General features: G+C 53.6%; 1 protein-coding gene across 6 annotated transcripts in view; it reads right to left on the minus strand.

Annotated features, from left to right (window-relative positions):
• Nucleotides 1–18655, minus strand: part of SPATA13 (spermatogenesis associated 13) — an 81950-nt gene that overhangs the window by 4610 nt on the left and 58685 nt on the right. For 5 of the 6 annotated variants that reach the window (XM_049646721.1, XM_049646722.1, XM_049646723.1 and 2 more), the window contains 8 exons: nt 14765–14901; nt 13437–13616; nt 12633–12818; nt 10301–10480; nt 7912–8144; nt 4762–4891; nt 2652–3024; nt 108–182 (listed from right to left, as the gene is read on the minus strand). In XM_049646721.1, coding sequence (XP_049502678.1) covers nt 108–182; nt 2652–3024; nt 4762–4891; nt 7912–8144; nt 10301–10480; nt 12633–12818; nt 13437–13616; nt 14765–14901 — 1494 coding nt within the window. Of the gene's footprint in view, nt 1–106; nt 183–1860; nt 2018–2651; nt 3025–4761; nt 4892–7911; nt 8145–10300; nt 10481–12632; nt 12819–13436; nt 13617–14764; nt 14902–18655 lie in introns of those variants that run through there. The other variant, XR_007461050.1, reaches the window with a different exon arrangement.

An 18655-nucleotide genomic window follows, 5' to 3' on the forward strand; every position in this document is an offset into this window, starting at 1 on the left:
AGGCTGGTCGTCAGCGGGCTAACCACCGCGGGCGCTCGGCTTGATCTGAGTTCCGATACCGATTCCCACGAAGGAGATGGGGAGACGAAGCGTCCTTCAAAACTTACCCTTTGACTTCCCGTGTCCTGCCTTTTGAGCATTTAGCATGGCGAGTTTCTTTTGATTTTCTGAAATTTCCATTCCTGGATTTAGAAACAGACATGATACACATTCAAAACAAGTGAAGCCACTGCAGAGTAAAACCAGAACCATAACCTGGAGCAAAAAACCTCAATCCTGGAGGAACCAAGGGACACTGAGAAGCTTACGAATGGAGAAGTAGCAAGGACTGTCCCCGGGACGGACACTCGCATAACCTGCTCCCTACAAGGACATGTTGAAGGGTGACATGGGGTGCTGTTAGTAACGACACACAGACCACTTGTGCAGACCCAGACGCACGTCCACGTAGGGTCACCCAAATCACAACCATAAAGGGTGAGGCCCTAGGAGGAGAGGGCAAATCGAAGGAGTCCCAGGGTCGACTCGCCCACCTGCTGTGAAAGCCGAGTGAGCGATTCCAGCTTGAACATCTGCGTAATGGGAACTGGATTGTGTACCCCAACTGTCGAGAGCACGTGCCTTGAACTTCCCCTGTAAAGTGCGCTGTCTGCACGGAGTGGGCGAGGTGGGGGGGAACAGCAGGCCCCTGCACGCAGGACGTGGAGAGAGAGCAAAGGCCAGAGACAGAGGAGGGCCAAGTCTGTCAGGCTGGCTCCTAGGCCGGCAAGAAAGCTTCTTCCCGGAGGCAGGCTCTACACCCGGGAGAAGGAAATCAGGGCTCAGCCTCCGCCGTCACACTCAGCTCCCAGCGGCTCCCTGGGCCGTGGCTCCCTGACCGAGCTGACGTCTGACAGGTCCCGACCCCTCCCTCAGGTGCCATACACTGGCTTCTGCTGCTCCTGGACCCGCACGGGCCTTCTGCCCCACTCCGGCCCTCCATGCCCGGCCGGCCTTATGGCAGACCTCCCCGATCTCTCCACACACGAGGTGACAGGCACTGGACTAACATAACATGCCTGGCGAGGACCCGGGGCCACCCTCGTTCGTTCCACATTCACCCAGTCCAGAGACTCCCAGAGTGCCCCATTCATTCATTCATCCACTCATTCATTCACGTCTTCTGAGGACCAGTCACAAGGGAAGCAGTGTACTGGAGAAAGGTATAAAATCAAGGCTCGTCTTTCTTTCTGTCAAGGGACAGAGGGGAGACGTGTTTAGGATGCCCCCTGAAATGCTGGTTCCATCTGAGGGGAAAGTGCAACATTCCAACTTACAAATGATGTCAGGGCCTACACTAGATGACCTTACGTGGCAGGTAAAATCGGGATCTCTGCAAATATTTGAGGAGTTCTCAGCATGACAGAGGGAGGAGTCTTACTCCAGTGAGACCCCAGTCAAAAGTGGCACCGATATATGGCAGCTGCTGGGAAGCAGCTTTCCTCTTGGTGAAAGGGGGACGTCCACTTAGCCGAAGGGGTCCCCTATGAGTAATGAGGGCTGCAGGTGTCACTAGGGGTTGAGGTTCAGTGTTTCAGAGGAGATTCCTGCTTGACGGTGAGTGAGCCAGACTGACTCCTAAACCCCTTCCTGCCCTAACGTGGGATCCCACAGACCCTCCTGTGGGTGAGACTCAGATCCGTGGCGAAGCCTAGGATCGGTACAACACGGATCCGTAGCACATGGACAGGGCGGGGGTGGGCCCAGGCTTCCACTCTAGCTTTCGTCGCGGCAGTGGGTGGCTCTTCTGTCCTGCACTACGTAACCTTTACAGTCTGGGCTCGCGTGGGCCGCAGAGATGAGTATCCTCATTCACCTCACCTTTAAGGCCCCTGGTCCCTGGGGCATCCTGACATCTGTCCGACAGTTGGTGCTCAAAACCCTAATGTGCTCGGAAGGCCCTGCACCTTGGGCTTACAGACCGGGCCTGACGGTTTCCGGCTTTTGAGGCTAATCGGTACCTGGAGGCGAGCAGACCCTGGGACGGTAAGGGCGACAGGAGGAAGCAGTGCTTGAATCGTAGGACAGGGTGCACGGTCCTCAGCTTCATGCACGAGAGAGATGGGGAAACAGGTGGGCCAAGGTCTTGGGTCTGAATGGACTAGGGCGCAAGGTAAATTTAAAGTGCTTTAAAGGTACACCCGAAGAGGCGGCCTCGAGGATCATCCGGTATTTCTCATGGCCTGGATGACAGTCACCAGAGTGTGGCCCAGTGTCGGGGTGACACTGAGCTGGCTTTAAATGCTAAGTGGTCACGCTAGAAGAGTGGGTGAGTGCCTTGAGCCTCAATTTCCTCACCTATAGTAATGGGTATAGCAACAGTATCCACATCTTGGGATTAAACGGCACAAGCTCCGTACATGTGTTAACCGACTACGTTAGCCGTAAGGCTCTGCGGTCAGCAGCAGGCTGTCAGTCATCAAGAGTTAACACGCGGGCTTCTGACTGTGCGTGGGGTCAACCGTATTCGGGATTTGCAGATCCCGCTTCTTTTCTGCAAGGGGGCTACTTGACCCCGGGGCGGGGGGTGGGGAAGAGCTGACCGCTGGGGGGGGCGGGGGGGGGGGGGGGGCGGGGCGGGGGCGGGAGGGGAGGGCAGAGGCACCGCTCACCCATCTCGCGGTCCTCTCGCACGCGCCTCCTCTCGTCGCCGCAGGCCTGCAGCCACCTCGCCTTGTCTTCCTGCTTCTTGGCACAGAACAGGTGAACCTCGTCGGTGGTTTTGCTGACGAGCTTGAAGGCGTTCTTCACGCTGAGGTTCCAGTCCTTGTCCCGCCCGTCCTCCAGGTCCACAAGCCGCACCTCGTCCATGTCCGTGCGGCCTCGGTAGTAGAGCACGTCCCTGCGCAGCAGGTCCTTCTTGCACGACACCAGCTGGTGGTCAAACAGGAAGAACGTCCGCTGCTGGCTCTTGCCGTGCCTGCTGACCTGGGTCAGCTCCCCGGAGTGGATCAGTTCCGAGCTCCGCTCGAGGATATCCAGCCCCTGGAGGGAGGGAAACACAGTTCACGGTCTCCCCATCCCGATTCCTTCACGCGTCACGGAGACAGGAAGAGGTCCTGACACGGTCTGTTCTCGGACCTTCCAGTCACAGGAGACCCGTCCGCGGGTCAGCGGGGCTCAAGAGGCCACGCGAATCTCGGGCTGTTCGTCTCCCTGTGTGTGAAATTTCCTTTCTTTACCTCCTACTCAGCGGGAGATGTTACAGCGCCTCTGTGTTGTGAGGTGTATTCCCGGTGGCAAACGTGCTGGGTCACTAGACTCCACCCCGTCTGAAATGGCTGCTCCTGGGACAAGAAGGCCACCACAGAGGCTTCCTACGGGTGGGAACTCCGTGCTATCGACCCTGGGGCTCGGGCTCTCCCGTCTGGTATACACAGCGGCTCCCAGAATAAAAACTAGCTTCGGATCTTGGAAACAAAAGGCCACGTGGCAAACTGCCAACCAGAGATCGGTGAACTTCTGACAATAAATTATCCCCTCAATGCCACAGTCCAGGAACACAAGGAAAAATACACCTTTACAGTATTAGGTCGGGTCTAACCCAATGTACCTTTACGGTATTGGGTACGACACCGGCCTTTGATCTCTAAGATTTTTATTCTCCTTCAGTCCCGGTCACACACAACATTTTGTGGAGGCAGAAAATCTTGACTCTAAAACAGTTCTACTTACTTGCCTATAGCAATTCTGTGTCCCAGATTCTTCACTTACAAAGTAAGAGAGTTAAACACAGTGATGTCTGAGGGCCCATTCAAGCTCCACAAGTCTCTACGGCCCCTGAAATAGAAGTATTTCTTTCCAACGTTTATGGCCATCACCTACTTTAGTTAAAAACCTAACTTCTCCATCCAAACTTTCTTAATCCTTCGGGACAGTGTGTTCTGACTAATCAATTTGATGTAGGACGAATCTCACTTGGTCTAAACACAATCGGAACAGCACCAGCCGATCGTTCTTAATGACTGCCATAGGGTCTAGCGGTCACCAGCATGCGCTCTGAAGCCAGGCTGCCTGACTAGATTGGAATCCGGGTGTGCCACTCTCCGGCTGTGTGGCCTTGAGCCAGCTCCCTACCCGTGCGTGTTTCCGCTCCCTATCAGTTCAGTGGAGGCCACAGCAGTCCCTACCTCATAGGGTCACTGAGAGGATGAAATGAGTTCGCATATAAAAACGGCTTAGAGCAGCGCCAGACGCTGCTGTGGTTGTCGTGTCTATAAATAAATACGCACGCTAGACCATTCTGACAGGGTGTGCCAAGGACTGCGTTTACCACCGTCTTAGACAATCCTCACAACAGCCCTGTGAGGCAGGTAGCGTTTTCAACCCCACCTTATGGATGAAAATATTGATCTGGCCCAGATCAGACCAGTTCGGACGCACGCAGTGTGAGTCCGGAGTCCGGACTCCTCCCACACTATATTGTGTATTTTAAGGGTTCTCCGTTTGCTTTTATGGAGCGTACTTCCCAGCAGGAGAGACAGCGTAAACAATAAATGAATTACAGACACGCTTCAGAGTTGATTTCTTGGTGCAGGTGAGGCGTCAAGTAGCTGACTGTTAAGGTCGAGCACGTGCCTCAAAATACAGACACCGTGAAAGCCAAGAATATGAAGTGTCAGTCACAGGATGCTGAAGTATGGCATCAAGCTAGACCGGAGCGAGGGAGGGGGTGCACAGTGCTGGGCGGCGCAGCGGGTGCAGGAAGGGGTTCGCACTTACCTCCCAGCCCACGATGGACACCTGCCACCGTGCTATCTTGTCGATGCTTTCCAGCCTGCGCTTGCGCTCATTGATCAAACAGGCTACGTTCTTCATGGCTTCGTAGGCCGCCTTTATATTGTTGTAATCACTGCAAAGCAGGAGGTTCGTTTTAACCATATAACCTGAAACCTGCAAAGGCAGACTCACTAAGTCATGCCCCCCATCCCCGATTTGTATACCAACAGTCTGGACGACGTGGCATCTAAATAACGGCCATTGTTCCCTTTTGCTTTTTCCTCTATGAATAGACTACAGTCTCCATAGGTTAAGGGAGCTGACCGAATGCAATCCAGAATTCTTTGGAATAAGAATGTTTTCATTCATTTCCCAGAAATCGCAATGAATGAAAGTGAATGCCACAAGAAATAAGTTTTAGTCACAGTGACAATAGATTATTTTCATCAATAAAGAAAGGACAGTCTTCATTATTGCTTTGGTTCTCTTACAGCCAGTTTTGCTATATAAAGTACTTTAACAATCAGTAACCATTCTCGAGACTAATTATCCGCTCTGAGCCTCATCTGTGATGATATTCAGGAAAGGACACAAAGGGGACATGAGCCACAGAAGCTGGACGTGGTGTTATGTAAACACTAACACCGTATTCACCTCACTGAACGACCTTCATTTCTGGTGCTTCCGTATCCTGCGGTCAGATCAAACTAAATGTTCCCTGGAGCAGGCTGCTGTTCCCCAGGTTTCTAAAACTGGAGGTACTGGAAAAATAAATTACAGCTATACTCTACACACAGACTCGGGCAGGGCATGTCTAGTATTGGGAAGTTTTACATTCCAGTTTGCTCGGCATTAATAATTTGGGGACATGTAAACCAATCATCCAGCTAATGAGCTGAATTCTTCACTTTCTGGCACGTTCCTGTGTCTCACGGGATTGACGGAGCCTTTGGATCTCAGTTGCACCGAATTCAGATCCTCCTGCGCAGTCAGGACAAGAAAGCCTTGGAAGCAGACTCTTGTTTATTTAGCAAACACAATTAAACTCCACTCCTGGGAAGTCCCTGGGCACTCCCCCACAAGGCAGACCTCGCTGTCTTTAAACAGGCCCGTTCACACTCAGAAGCGGGGCACAATGGAAGACCAAAACGGATACAAGGGGGCTGTCAAAGTAATGGGAGCCACCACTCACCCCAGGCCTCAGGCAATGAAGAAGAGTGCACAAAATTATTGTATATGTTTTCCTACAAGATTTTCTGTCAATCCTAGGAAAGAGGCAGAACGTAATGTTTTTTTTTTTTTTTTAATTGTTTTGTTTTATTGAATGAAGACAGGGAAATGGGCTTTCTGTCATTTCCTTTAAAAGGATTGGGGGGGGGGGGGGAGGGTAGTAGCCAAAATACACAAATGCCTCACGGTGAGAAATGCCCTTAGAAGAGAAAAACCAACTGTTGAAGGATGATGTACAGACTTCTGGACATACACTTCCCACCTGAGAACGTACCAATCTGCTTGCCCATGTCTGTCAAGATGTCTCTTTTTACTCTTATCTATTTTCTCTGGTTCCTCATCATGTTGTGTGTTCATTCTTGAACATTTTCTTTAAATGTGTGGCTCTCTTAACTTTGCTATTTTGCTTCCACTCAAGTTTTCTGATTTTCCCATCAGAAACAGAAACAGAAACAGAAACAGAAACAGAAACAGAAATATATATAGCTCTCTTCTCTCTTACCTCTTTCAATGAATGCCTTTCTCTTATTCCTTTAATCTTAATTCTTTAACATCCATGTCTATAGGGTCTATTGTTTGGCAACCCAGCTCTTTTTCTCTTTCCACCTTCCGATCTAATTGTAAAAGGATTCCTTCTGCAAGCCCCATGTCTCCACAGGAGTCCGGCAACAGACAGGACAAAAGATGGCTCCATCCGGCACACCCTGCAGGGCCAGGCACTGCCGGGGAGAATCTGATTGCTCTCCGGGCAACAGTTAGCTGTGAAAAGCCAGCACTGTTGTGGTGTGGCAAGGCAGATTTCCTCTGGGTACAATCCTGTCCCCCTCTCTGCATCCTAGAACCTTTCCAGATCATCCTTTCAACGGCTACGGGTAGGTACACTGAAAGCTTTGTACCAGTGGCACGGATGTCAGGAATGAGGTTTGAGTCTTACCTAAAATAGCAAGCTTTATCCCAAAACCTTGGTATCCAGCTGGCATTCCGGTTGTGGCCTGGTGAAAACACAGCAATAACCCAACCAGTGCCACTTAAAGGCACCACGCACAACTGGGTCCTGCACATCCTGGGGAGTGGCAAAGAACGGCGTGCCCATTCCAACACCCAGTGGGTGGGATCTCACAAATAATCACAGCACGGTTATGCGTTATTCTGTGCATGCAGGAAAACAGTGAGTTGCTGTTAAGTAGCAACTTAATAATTAGCTCCCCCAGAAGAACTTAGGGACAAGGAAATGGAGCATTCGGGTGACCACGATGAGAAGTCCCGTGCCCCAAAGCGCAAGGTGTACGGGGTGGAACGGATTATGGAGACGGAGTGAGCACCCAGGTTGGGCAAGAAAGGGCTTAGAGCCAGACGGGACCTCGGGGGGATGCTTCTCCAACCTGACCCTACACGCTACCCTGTACCCTCGAGATTCCCCACTCTTTCAGGGTTTAAACTCTGGCAGTCCTCACCCTTCCGTAAAGTAACTTCTCCTTGCAGTACATGACAGCGCTCTGGGGGTGAGCTGCTATAGGACGGGAAGCAGACTGTTTCCGAAACTGAAGTTACGCCGGTGTAGGTCTTTATTTATTAACTACTGAGTAGCTACAAAAGAGCATTTGTAGGATATACGTCACTTATAAGGACCAACAGACAACACAAACCCCCGTGTGCTCATGACACAGTTTAAGAATTATTCTTAAATGTTGAGCATCTCTAGGAACAGATATCCCGGAGCCTCTTCGATGACCCTAGTTCAGACTTCAGAGTAATCTTGAACGTTCGAAGCGACACGACAGCTTCTTCCCCAACGCTCAGCGAGAGCGTCAAGAGGACGCGTGAGCCAGCCCGTCACCGCCACTCCGCGAAGCCCCGAGTGCCCCCCTGGGGGCGGGGTGCGCAGGCTCCGGTGCGCGTCCCCCAGCGGCACCTGCCCCTCACCTGTGCTCCTGCGTGGTGTACTTGAGCAGCTCGGCCAGCTGCAGAGGGTACTTGCAGATCTTCTGCACCGGCGTCAGCAGGAACCCGTCGATGGCGATGTCGATCATCTGCTGCAGCAGGCGGCAGGCTTCGAAGAAGTGTCGGTAGCGGCCCTGCTTCATCAGGCGGGACAGCTCCGCGCAGGCGCCCGGGTGGTTGTTACAGTACTCGGAGTAGATGGCAAAGCCCTCTTGCTGGGAAGGGGAAGCACAGCCGCGTCAGGCTATGGGCTGGCGATGGGCACGGCCCCGTCCGAGGGGGCGTCCCGGAGAGCACCCCGATTCTGCCCTGTTCTCATGCAGCAAGCCCGCGTCTTCTCTGCAGGCAGGGGCCGCTTACAGAGCAGGGGGCCCAAGGGTGGGGGGGGGGGGGGCTGCTCTAGGACTCGGTGCCCTGGCCCCACTCGAAGCCCCCTTCGTCGAACCCTGACGGGGTGTCTCACGGTGGCCCGGGGCTTCCGCAGGGGGAGCGGCACCCACTGCCACCGTCATCTCCGCCCCAGCTCTGCTCCAAGGAAAAGGCAGGCCCTGTTCCCAAGTCCCGTCTGTCTCCCCCTCGTCCTCTTTACTTTCACTGACACACAGGCTTGTGACTGTGACCACAAGGGGGGGATTCAAAGCCACCATCCGCTCCCCCCACAGCACATCCTCCCCCTAACGCCCCACCGCCTGGTCCCCACACACGTGAGGCCCCCGGCTCCCTTCCTTTCTCCCGGACTTCTCCCTTGGAGGCTGCTTGTCCAAGGTCTCAGGACACCGGCGCTTCTCTCCCGGATCCCAGAGCGGCACCCTGTCAGTCCCCCATCCGTGCTCGAGGGCTTGCCCCTGCTTCCACATTCCCAGGGCCTCCGCACCCCACCTCCGAACAGCCCCCCGCCGCAGCCACTGCGGCCAGGCTGCCCGCTGGCGGTCGCCCGCCCTGCCCACGGCTGTGCGGTGTCCCACCCCGCAGTTCCTACTTGTCTGTGCCCAGCACGACACGCCTCAACTCCCGTGTCCCAGAAGTCTAGAAGGTTTTCCCCACCCACCTGTTAATTCTTAGACACTCAACGCCCTGCAGGCAGTTCTGACGCCCCAAGACCAGTTCCGTCAGCTGGTTCTCAGAAATCCCCACGCCCACACGTCTGTCTTTCCACACGCCCACTGCAGTCACCCCTCCCCAGTACCACCTCGTCCCTTGTGTGGCTTCTCCCGTTCTCCCGGCAAGGCCGCGCCCAGAGGCTTCGCCTTCATCAGGCCCTGCCCCCTGCAGCCTGACCTTCACCGACCTCTGAAGCTTCTGTCTTGGAACCTTCTGCTCTGGCCAAACAGGCCTTTCACCAAGTCCCAAACAGACCCAGTGCACTCGTGGGGCGGATGCTCCCCGCTGCGTGGCCACCACGGCATTATCTTCAGCCACTTAAAATCAACCTACCCGAGGACCAGCTTCCGTTCTGCTGCCTCTGCATAGCCACTGGGGTCAGTACCCAGCAAGTGCTACCTGAGGAGCTGGCTTTGTCACTGCTATTATTGTTACGATAATTGTGTCCGTTTGGGCTGGGAATAAAGTCTCCTTCCTCTGAAATCTGTTAGTATTAATCAGGGGCACTGAATCCTCAGTTATTAAGCTCACGCCATCATCACAAGACCGTTCTGAGGTACTTACAGCGTTCCACGCAGGGGTCTGAGAACTGCACACCTCGGTCTGAACCTACACCTGCTCCTTACTAACGTGTGACCTTGAGGGGCGCCTGGGTGGCTCAGTCGGTCGAGCGTCCGACTTCCGCTCAGGTTGTGATCTCGTGGTTTGTGAGTTCAAGACCCGCGTTGCGCTCTGTGCTGACCGCTCGGAGCTGCTTCGGATTCTGTGTCTCTCTCTCTCTCTCTGCCCTCTCCCCTGCTCATGCTTTCTCTCTCTTTCAAAAATAAACAAACATCAAAAAAAAAAAACTAACGTGTGACCTTGGGTCACTTGCTCTCTGGGCTAGTTTCTGCATCTGGAAAATGGGTAAAATAATCAATCCTACCACGTCATAGCAGTACAGAAGCTAACACAAGAAAACCCTGAGAAGAGTGATTAACATATAATAGTTACTATGAGAGGGACTATGAGAAATTACTCCAAGCACAACCCCCTAACTCCAAACTGCATAAAAGTGGGAAGATTCTAAAATCTTGAGGTATGTAGGTAAAGATTAACCATATAAACCAAGCAACTTAATTTACAACTGATATCTCCATTCCATAGGCAATTAATCCAGCAAACAAAGCAAGAAACAAAACAGAACAAAAAAGGACTCCTTTCTAGATTGGAGAAACATTTCAAAATTATTTGACCGGATGTGATTAATAAGACGTAACAGGTGACATACATGTTGCAGAAAGCAGGATCCTATTTCACTTAAATGAGGTTCCTCTTTATTGTACTGTTTCTCAAGGTCTTTCAGGAACTTTCTTTGGAATTTGTAAATATCTTCAATGTTTCCAAAAATGGTGGCTAGTTGCGCAACAGTGAACATTCCCGTGTGTTTGCGACACTGTCGGATATAGCCCTGCGAAACAGAGAAGTAAACTTTTAAATTTTTTTTTTTTCAACGTTTTTTATTTATTTTTGGCACAGAGAGAGACAGAGCATGAACGGGGGAGGGGCAGAGAGAGAGGGAGACACAGAATCGGAAACAGGCTCCAGGCTCTGAGCCATCAGCCCAGAGCCTGACGCGGGGCTCGAACTCACGGACCGCGAGATCGTGACCTGGCTGAAGTCGGACGCTTAGCCGACTGTGCCACCCAGGCGCCCCAAAACTTTTAAACATTAATTTGGAGATTCACAGAAATTATTTGAATAATACAGTGTTCTGGGCCCAAAGCCATTATCTTGGAGTAGATTTTAATCAGAGAAAATTATTTTACCCTATGGGTCCCTGATGGGGTAATCACACTTCCGCGACTGCAGTGTGCTATGAATATTTTTAAAAGAAAAGAGAACAACAGGTGCATGTGGTTGGATTTAGGAGGCAAGAAACTATATAAAGTTTTCAGATTATACTCATAAAGCAAAGTTGCAGCGTTTCAAACATGAGGCTCAAACATTGGGACTGTCATACTTTTTCTAAACTCTTAAGATAATCATTCTCCCATCCCTAATTTCATTTCACAGCTGAGAAGACCTGTCAAATACAGAATGCCACAGCTTGCTGAACGGCTCATGCCGCCGGCTCACTGTCATGGCAAAGAGCCAAGGACATCTTACCCAAAGATTCCACCATTTCCTACTTTCTATATAGAGCACAGATCCGCAGATCTTTAATCCGAGGCCTGCCCCGATTACAGCCCTACTCATTCTCTACGTACAACACCCTAGTTGTACCATGGCTTGGGTAGAAGTTAGTGTGGAAGGAAGGAAAGGCCACAAATGTGTGTAATAATTATCCCCAAATCAGCATCATGTAATAACATAGCCTAAGCGGACTACATGATAAAATACATACCGCTGCCCACTTGGTCTGAACTTTAACACAAAGACAATGTAAAGGTTCAAGATACAGGCTGTAGGGCAGACCCGTCTGATTTAAATCCTCACCCCACCACTTTACCTTCTCTGTGACTCAGTTTCCTCATCTGTAATAGGAGGGGTAGCAGGACCTGCCCGGTGAGCGTTTGTAGGAATTCATCCAGGTCAAAGGAAGGCACAAAGTCAAAGCTCGACAATTATTAAGACATGACTTACTTTCCTAAAATGGCACTTTAAAAAAACTCCCTTAACTTCTAGGGAACAGATGGTTAAAGCTAAACATCGCTCAGTCTTTCTCTGGCCAGCTAATCCAATCACTGGGCACTTGTCTCCCTTGCGTTTGTCTTTAGTGCTAAATGTTCACAGCTGAACTGAGAGTGCAGCACTCAGCATTCAGGGCCAGGCCAGCGGGAACGAGGAGATGGGGCCAACACCAGTGGAGCATAATGCTCGTACAAAATCCACAAAAACAGAGGATCGTGGGAGACACAGAATTTATCACACAGTAGAATACCATGACACTGCAGAATATGGCTTTGAAAATCACTAGATAAAACGAAATTTTTTTTTTTTTTTTTGGTCTGCATCTAACTGACTGAGAACCTAATCTGTGAGACAGCGATTAGATGTAGTGGGATTGTAAAGAGTGACGCACATTTGCGGAATCGTGTGGGTTTCACCCGACGGGTGTTGCCTCCTCTGAAAGTCATTCACTCTGGGGGCGCCTGGGTGGCTCAGTCGGTTGAGCGTCCTATTCTGATTTCAGCCCAGGTCCCGATCCCAGGGTTGTGAGATCGAGCCCCACGTCGGGCTCCGTGCTGAGCACAGAGCCTGCTTAAGATATTCTCTGTGCCCCTCTCCCTGCTTGCTCTCTCTCTCTTTCTCTCAAATAAATAAGTAAATAGATAGATAAATAAATAAAATTAAAAGGCAGAAAGTCATTCGCTCTGAATAACCTCAGGATGTCAGTCCTGAGAGTGTAGGAAAGAAAGCTGACTACAGCAGGGGGCCACTGATGCTCAACAAGGCAGACAAGTATTTAATGAGGGTGCAGTCCGTGCAGGGGCCGCATGGACAGACAGGGGAGGAAAAGCGAGGGCTACAGAAAAGGGTGTCCGACTGGGGACAGAAGAAAACCACACGGGCATATCCCACAGACAACCCGGGGGAGGCCGCGGGGTCCGGGGTCTTACCTCACAGATGTCCTTGAGGTGCTTGATGTACACCCGCTCGGTGTTCATGATCTCCTGGATGACATTGGTCCTCATCTGGTGCTTGCTCTCCAAATGTCTGTGGCGGTTCTTGCCGGCATCCTCCTCCTGCTCCTCACCCTGGGTGCTGCTGGAATTCTCCGACAGCTCTTCCTGATTGACACGCAACTGCGGGCCACACACAGGTGACAGGTGACTCGGGGGGAGGCGGCGCCAGAAGCAGGCAGAAGGTCCCCCCGACCCCAGGTTTCCACTTCTCCACGGCTGGTCAGGAAGGCAGCCTGGCCCTAGGCTACGTCTTCATGTACTTGGCAGGGCCACGGCCGGGCCACGGCTGGGCCGGCGGCTCAAACCATGGCAGCCATGCCACAGTTAGTTGACCATGGTTGAAATTTTTCCTTCAACCCATCTAATTTCTGAAAGGTTTCATTAAAATGATTACAAAGAGGGGCGCCCGGGTGGCTCAGTCAGTTAAGTGTCCGACTGCAGCTCAGGTCATGATCTTCGTGGTCCGTGAGTTCGGGCCCCACACCGGGCTCTGTGCTGACAGCTCGGAGCCTGGAGCCTGCTTCGGATTCTGTCTCCCTCTCTCTCTGCCCCTCCCCCACCACGCTCGCTCGCTCTCTCGATCTCTCGCTCAAAAATAAATAAACATTTAAAAAAATTAAAAAATAAGTAAAATAACGTCACGACAAAGAACTGAGCCTATAGAGAGCGGGCTTGAGCTGGACGCAGCTCTGCCGCCCCCCACAGGCAGCTGTGGGAAGGGGAAAGCGCCACACTTACTCTGACAAAGCTTGCGGGGAACCAGGCTTCCTTGTCTTCACTCCGGCCCCACCACCAGTCCTTGTTAGAGGCTTCCAGAACCTGGATGACATCTCCTGCCTTGAAGCCCAGCTCCTGGTCGTCCATGGTCACGTGGTCCCATAGGGCCTCTGCGCAGACCACACTGCCATCGCTGATCAGCTGCAATGGGGACACGTGCTTAGCGCAAACTGCGGCCGGCAGATGAGGGGACACAGACATCTTCCGCTGCTTCTCTGTACATACTGCTGGCTCCAGGTCAGTCCTTAGTGTTTGAGCGTTGTACAAAATGCGTTTCCTTATCAGGGAAAATCAGGTGGGTGTCTCTCATATGTTCCTAAAGGAAACCCCGTATCTATTTTTTTTTTTTTTCCCAAGGAAGTATTAAAACGGCTCACTTATCTGTACATCAGTTATCTAACAAGTATAAATTATGGAATTTTCAGCCCCCAAACAATTGTCTGTTTCTGAGCAAACTAGATAACACAGAACCGAGCCTCCAATGGTTATGTATATACATTATAGTAAGACACTCACAGGTTCACCTAGAGATTACTCTCCATACTTCATTCACGGTCTGAATAAACTCTTAATCTAACTTGATAGTCTACTACAATTAAAGAGGACACAGCGTGGTCTCCAGATATTTAACAGCTAATTTAAAAAGCCAGGAACAGACACAGCTCATCTGTTAGTCGGCCACAGGGGCAGGTGGCTGTGGGTCCTCTCAGCTCCCAGGGACACCGTCATCTTCTACAGCAACAACCGGTATCACTAACGGAGACGCTAACTCATTGAGAAGTGACATTCCATGCACTCTGGTCAACAGCTCCAAAAGCCAGGGGTGTCTTCTAGAAAGAGTTCCATAAAAGGGGCTGCAGATGCCCAGTGGTGGAAAGAACACCAAACGTGTAGTAAGAAATACGTGGCTAATTTCAGGTCTGCCATTTGCTAGCAAGTGTCGCGGCCTCTTAGTCTCTGAGTGTGTATTAAAATACGGGTAGTGATTATAACATCTACCTTTGCGATCGGCTGTGAGATCTTTCTGGGATAACGTAAGGAAGAGCATTTCCGAACAGCACTATCCAAACACTGATGACTGCTGCCCTTATGACTTAGAGCAACGTGTGAGCTTTGGTTATCTAGAAAACTTAGTCACATACGCGGTCTTTGAAAATGCCACGATATCAGAGTTCTAGGTTTGGGAATAGGTTTGGCGAGAGAGAATCAAGAGGGCCAAGTCTGAAGTGACCGTGTGCCCTGAGAGTCGGGTCCCCAAGACCCGCCATCGTTGTGTGCGATTCCAGTACCTCGTTGATGGCCAGCTGTTCCCCGCCCGGCTGGAGGTATCTGGGGTTGGCCTGACAGATGTCTTCATAGCTGTAATCCTCCTCGCTGCCGTTGTCATCCACTAAGGCAGAGGACTCGGTACCTCCATCTGAAGAGACTGAGAAAGAAACGGCACGGTTTACGGTTTAAAAAACACGGCTAAGGCACACTAAATGACCTCTGAGAACATTACTCCCAAGGGGAAGTAATCATTCGTGTCTTCCCCAGAAAGAGAAATCATGGGAAGATGTGTATAGATCTATGAATCCCCAAGTAGACGCTGCGCCAAGAGCTGCGGTCGAGGGTTACGGGAAGTGGGGACGAGGACGGCTCAGAAGGCACTGCCAGCGCTAACACACGGCATTACTTTGCGGTGAGGATGGTGAGTGAACTGTGTGTCATCTGGCTGGCAACTTGTGCTCCAAAGGAGACATAAAAAATATCCACAAGGTGTTCTGCCTCCGTCTTTCACCTGCAAGGCAGTGGTGCTACTAAAATGAAAAGGTGTTGACGGTGTCCTAAGTGGAGACCCGCAGGCGTTCGCTCCAAGTGCCTACAACATGAAAGGGCTCGAACTCACAGTATCGGAGTCAGGAATTAGGTACCGCACCTTTGCCAAAAAAGAGACAAAGACCTTTTAAGGACGGGTAGAGCGCTTGGGACCGCCCAGCTTGGCATTCAGATCCCCTTCCCCCCCTCCCCGGGGCAGTGACGTGGACTCCTGGTGGCTAATTAATCGGTCATCCGGCAGAGGGAATCGCAGAGAGAGAACGTTCCTTGTGAAGAGAACGGGAAAGACCTTGCGCAAGCAGCAGCGGGCTCTTCAAGGTGGCTCTTGACCGAGAGCAAAACGTGGCTCGATCTGAAGCACGTGGTACACGGACACCGGTCCGTCTGACAGAAGAGGAGACTGGAAAAGCAAGGGGGGGGGGGGAGCTTCGAGTGCTACGGTAGGCAGGGGGGTGGCTCCTTCAGGATTCTGAGAAAGGAAGGGACAGGGGTCGAAGGGAGGCCCCGACACCACGGACAGAGAACAGGTTTCCGAGTCCTACGGTCCGGTCTGGATCGCAGCCCTGCCCCTCCGCGGGCAGGGGAGCCCGCAACTTACTCCTTGAGCTTCACACCCCCCCACCCCCCGCCAGCTGTACAAAGCGTTTTCTTTCTTTCTGGAGAATGAGGTGAGGGGATGCGTGTCAAGTGCCCGGCGCCCTTGATTCCCGGCGGCGGCGCGCGAGGCGGGAGCCGGGCAGGACGACGACGACGCTGGGCGACACTGGCGGAGGGAGGGGCGGGGCGGAGGCGGGGCCGGGAAACCGCGGGAGGCGGTGGGCGGGCTGGAGCCAGCGGGCCGAGCAGCCGCACCAGGCGCACGGCGCGGGGAAGGGCCACGAAGGGTGTCGTCTGCGGAGGCTGGGCCGACGACGACGGAGCAACAGAGAGGACGAAGTCCGCGATGATCTGGAGGATCCCCCGTTACCGGCGGAAGTACCAAGAACGCAGAGACCGAGCAGCCAGCGTGGAGCGAAGGACCAAGGGCGGTTCGGGGCGGCGGTGGGAGCGCGCCGTCTGCTCTGGCCTCGTCCAGGGACTCGCGAGTCCGGATTTCCGGTAACTACCCTCCGGGGGCAGGTGTTCTCTCCAAGCAACTGTCTGTCTGTCTCTTCTTTAATGAGATGGCTCCTGTTCCGTGCTTTGTGCGAAGCCTGCCAACCGGCGTCGCCTCCCACCGCCCGGCGGCATTTCCGGGGCTCCACAGCCCACCCGGCCGAGGCCACGGCCCGAGCGCGGCACACCAGGCCCCGCGCTTCCCTCCCGTCACCTCGGCCACGCTGTCGCGGTGAACAACTTTTTGGCGGAAACACACCTTGGGAACAGAGCCTCGAAGTCTTACCCTCAACCCGCGATAACTATCGAGAACGACTGGCAGCAACGGGCGCCGAGCCACACTGCGGGGGTTGGCCCCGGGGCACACCTCGCGCGCTGGGGTCCGAAGCTCTCCTCTCAGGGCACGGACGGGCCCGCGATCATGACGACGGATTCAGGCCAAGTGACGGAAACGAGGGAGGCTCAGGGAGCACGGGAGCAGATGGGGGCACGACGGAGGGCGAGCGGCCCCTCCTCCCTGACGCCCACCCCCTCGCCCGGGTGCGGGACGCCGCGCCTCTCCACGACGCCCGACGGGCCGGGTCTCCACGGGGGCCCGTGCTTTACGGCTGCCTTCTCATGGCCTGGGGTGCCCCCCCTCGGAACGCGGGAGCCCCCACGGCCCAGCTGCAGTCACCCCTTCTTCGAGCCCCGCTCAGCTGACTTTTACGGCAGCGGGTGCCTGGCGACTCGCGGCCACGGGGCGGCCTCTCTCTGTCCCCCCAGGACGGCGGGCGGGAGGTGGCCTCCCCACGCCCGGGGCAGCACACCGGGTGGCAGGGCGGGAGCTCGGAACGAGAGGGCGACTCTGCGGCGAGTTGGGGCTCTGAGGCCGGGGGTGCCGGGCGCCGACCACCCTCTCCCACTCCGCGCCCCTCCCTGTCCCCATGCTCAGCCCGGTTCGGGCGACGCGGCAGCCTGCATCCGAGAGGGGGACGTGCGAGTGAGCGGCCTCGAGGGCGAACGGACGCAGGGGCGGAGCGTCCCTGGACCCGCCCACCAAGTCCAGAAGCCCGGCGGGACCGTAGCTGGCGGCCCGGCTGGCGGCAGTGCAGCAGTGCAGGCGGCCCAGGTGAGGGGCGTGCGGGCGGCGGCCGGCGGCCCTGCGAGCGTGCGTCAGTCCCAGCGGGCGGCCACGCCACACAGCAGGACCTTCTGTCCCCGGGGCTTCTCTCCGGAGTGCAATGCTGGTGGTGCCGGGGGTGAGGGTGGGGATCTGGATGCCGCGTGGTGACTTCTGCGTCCCAGGCGGTGGTCAGAGGGCTTGCGGGCAGAGGACCTGGGGTCACCGGGTCTAGGGCACTTTGCCGGTGTGTGTATTTGGGGGGTGGGTGGAGGGAGAAGGTCTTAACGAAGCAAATATAAACTTTCTGCACACGCGTGAGTCTTTCTCATTAGACTACGGAAAACCACACTAAAGCGCCAAGCCGTCTCTACCCGGAGCCCTGGGAGCAGCCGCCAGACCATGACGCCCAACAACTACCTTCGGCAACGGCTGAAATGCTCTAATGCCCCTGGTAAGGGAGGAAGGTACGTGCGAGCCCTCGGTCTTCAAGGGGGCCAAAGCGCCAGGAGCTGCAGACTTCAGCGAACACCGACCTGCCACAGCCTGGCACCAATGGCATTTCTCCCCATCACATTTCGGCCGTGGCTGAGCCAAAGGAGTGAAATACAGTAAAATAAAGGTGCCTGGGCCTCCTGCCCACGGCAACGCCCTGAAAACGACACTCTTCCCCTCAAAGACCCACTGAAGAATGTTTACCGGGGAGAATTCTTACCGTCTGATCTGGCTACTGCCATGAAAATCAGTAAGAGGGGAAAAAAACAACAACAAAGGCCAATGATGGTTATGTACAAATGCACAATTTACAGGAGTCTAGTGACAAAGGGATCCCGTCGCAAGAATGCTAAACTTCCCCAAGAGGTAGCGGGATAAAGTTGTCTCGACACAGGTAAGGACCTTCATCCACTGAATGACCTCTGGGTTGCCATCGTAAACACTCAGAATACCATCCTGACTGAGGGGCACCATGAGAAAGATTTCAACAGTGACAGTGTCACCAGCATGGGTTAGTGTTTACTAATGACTGTGGAAACAAGATGGTGCTAGGCCCTGGGGTCAGCTGACTCAGACTTCCAGGGGTAAGTGGGGTATGCCAGGCGGCCTGTGGCAGGAGGGAAAGCCTAAGGGGTGTGGAGCAAAAACATCTGGGCGAATGAAGGTACTA

Source organism: Panthera uncia (assembly GCF_023721935.1).
Source record: "Panthera uncia isolate 11264 chromosome A1 unlocalized genomic scaffold, Puncia_PCG_1.0 HiC_scaffold_16, whole genome shotgun sequence".
NCBI classification, from domain to species: domain Eukaryota; kingdom Metazoa; phylum Chordata; class Mammalia; order Carnivora; family Felidae; genus Panthera; species Panthera uncia.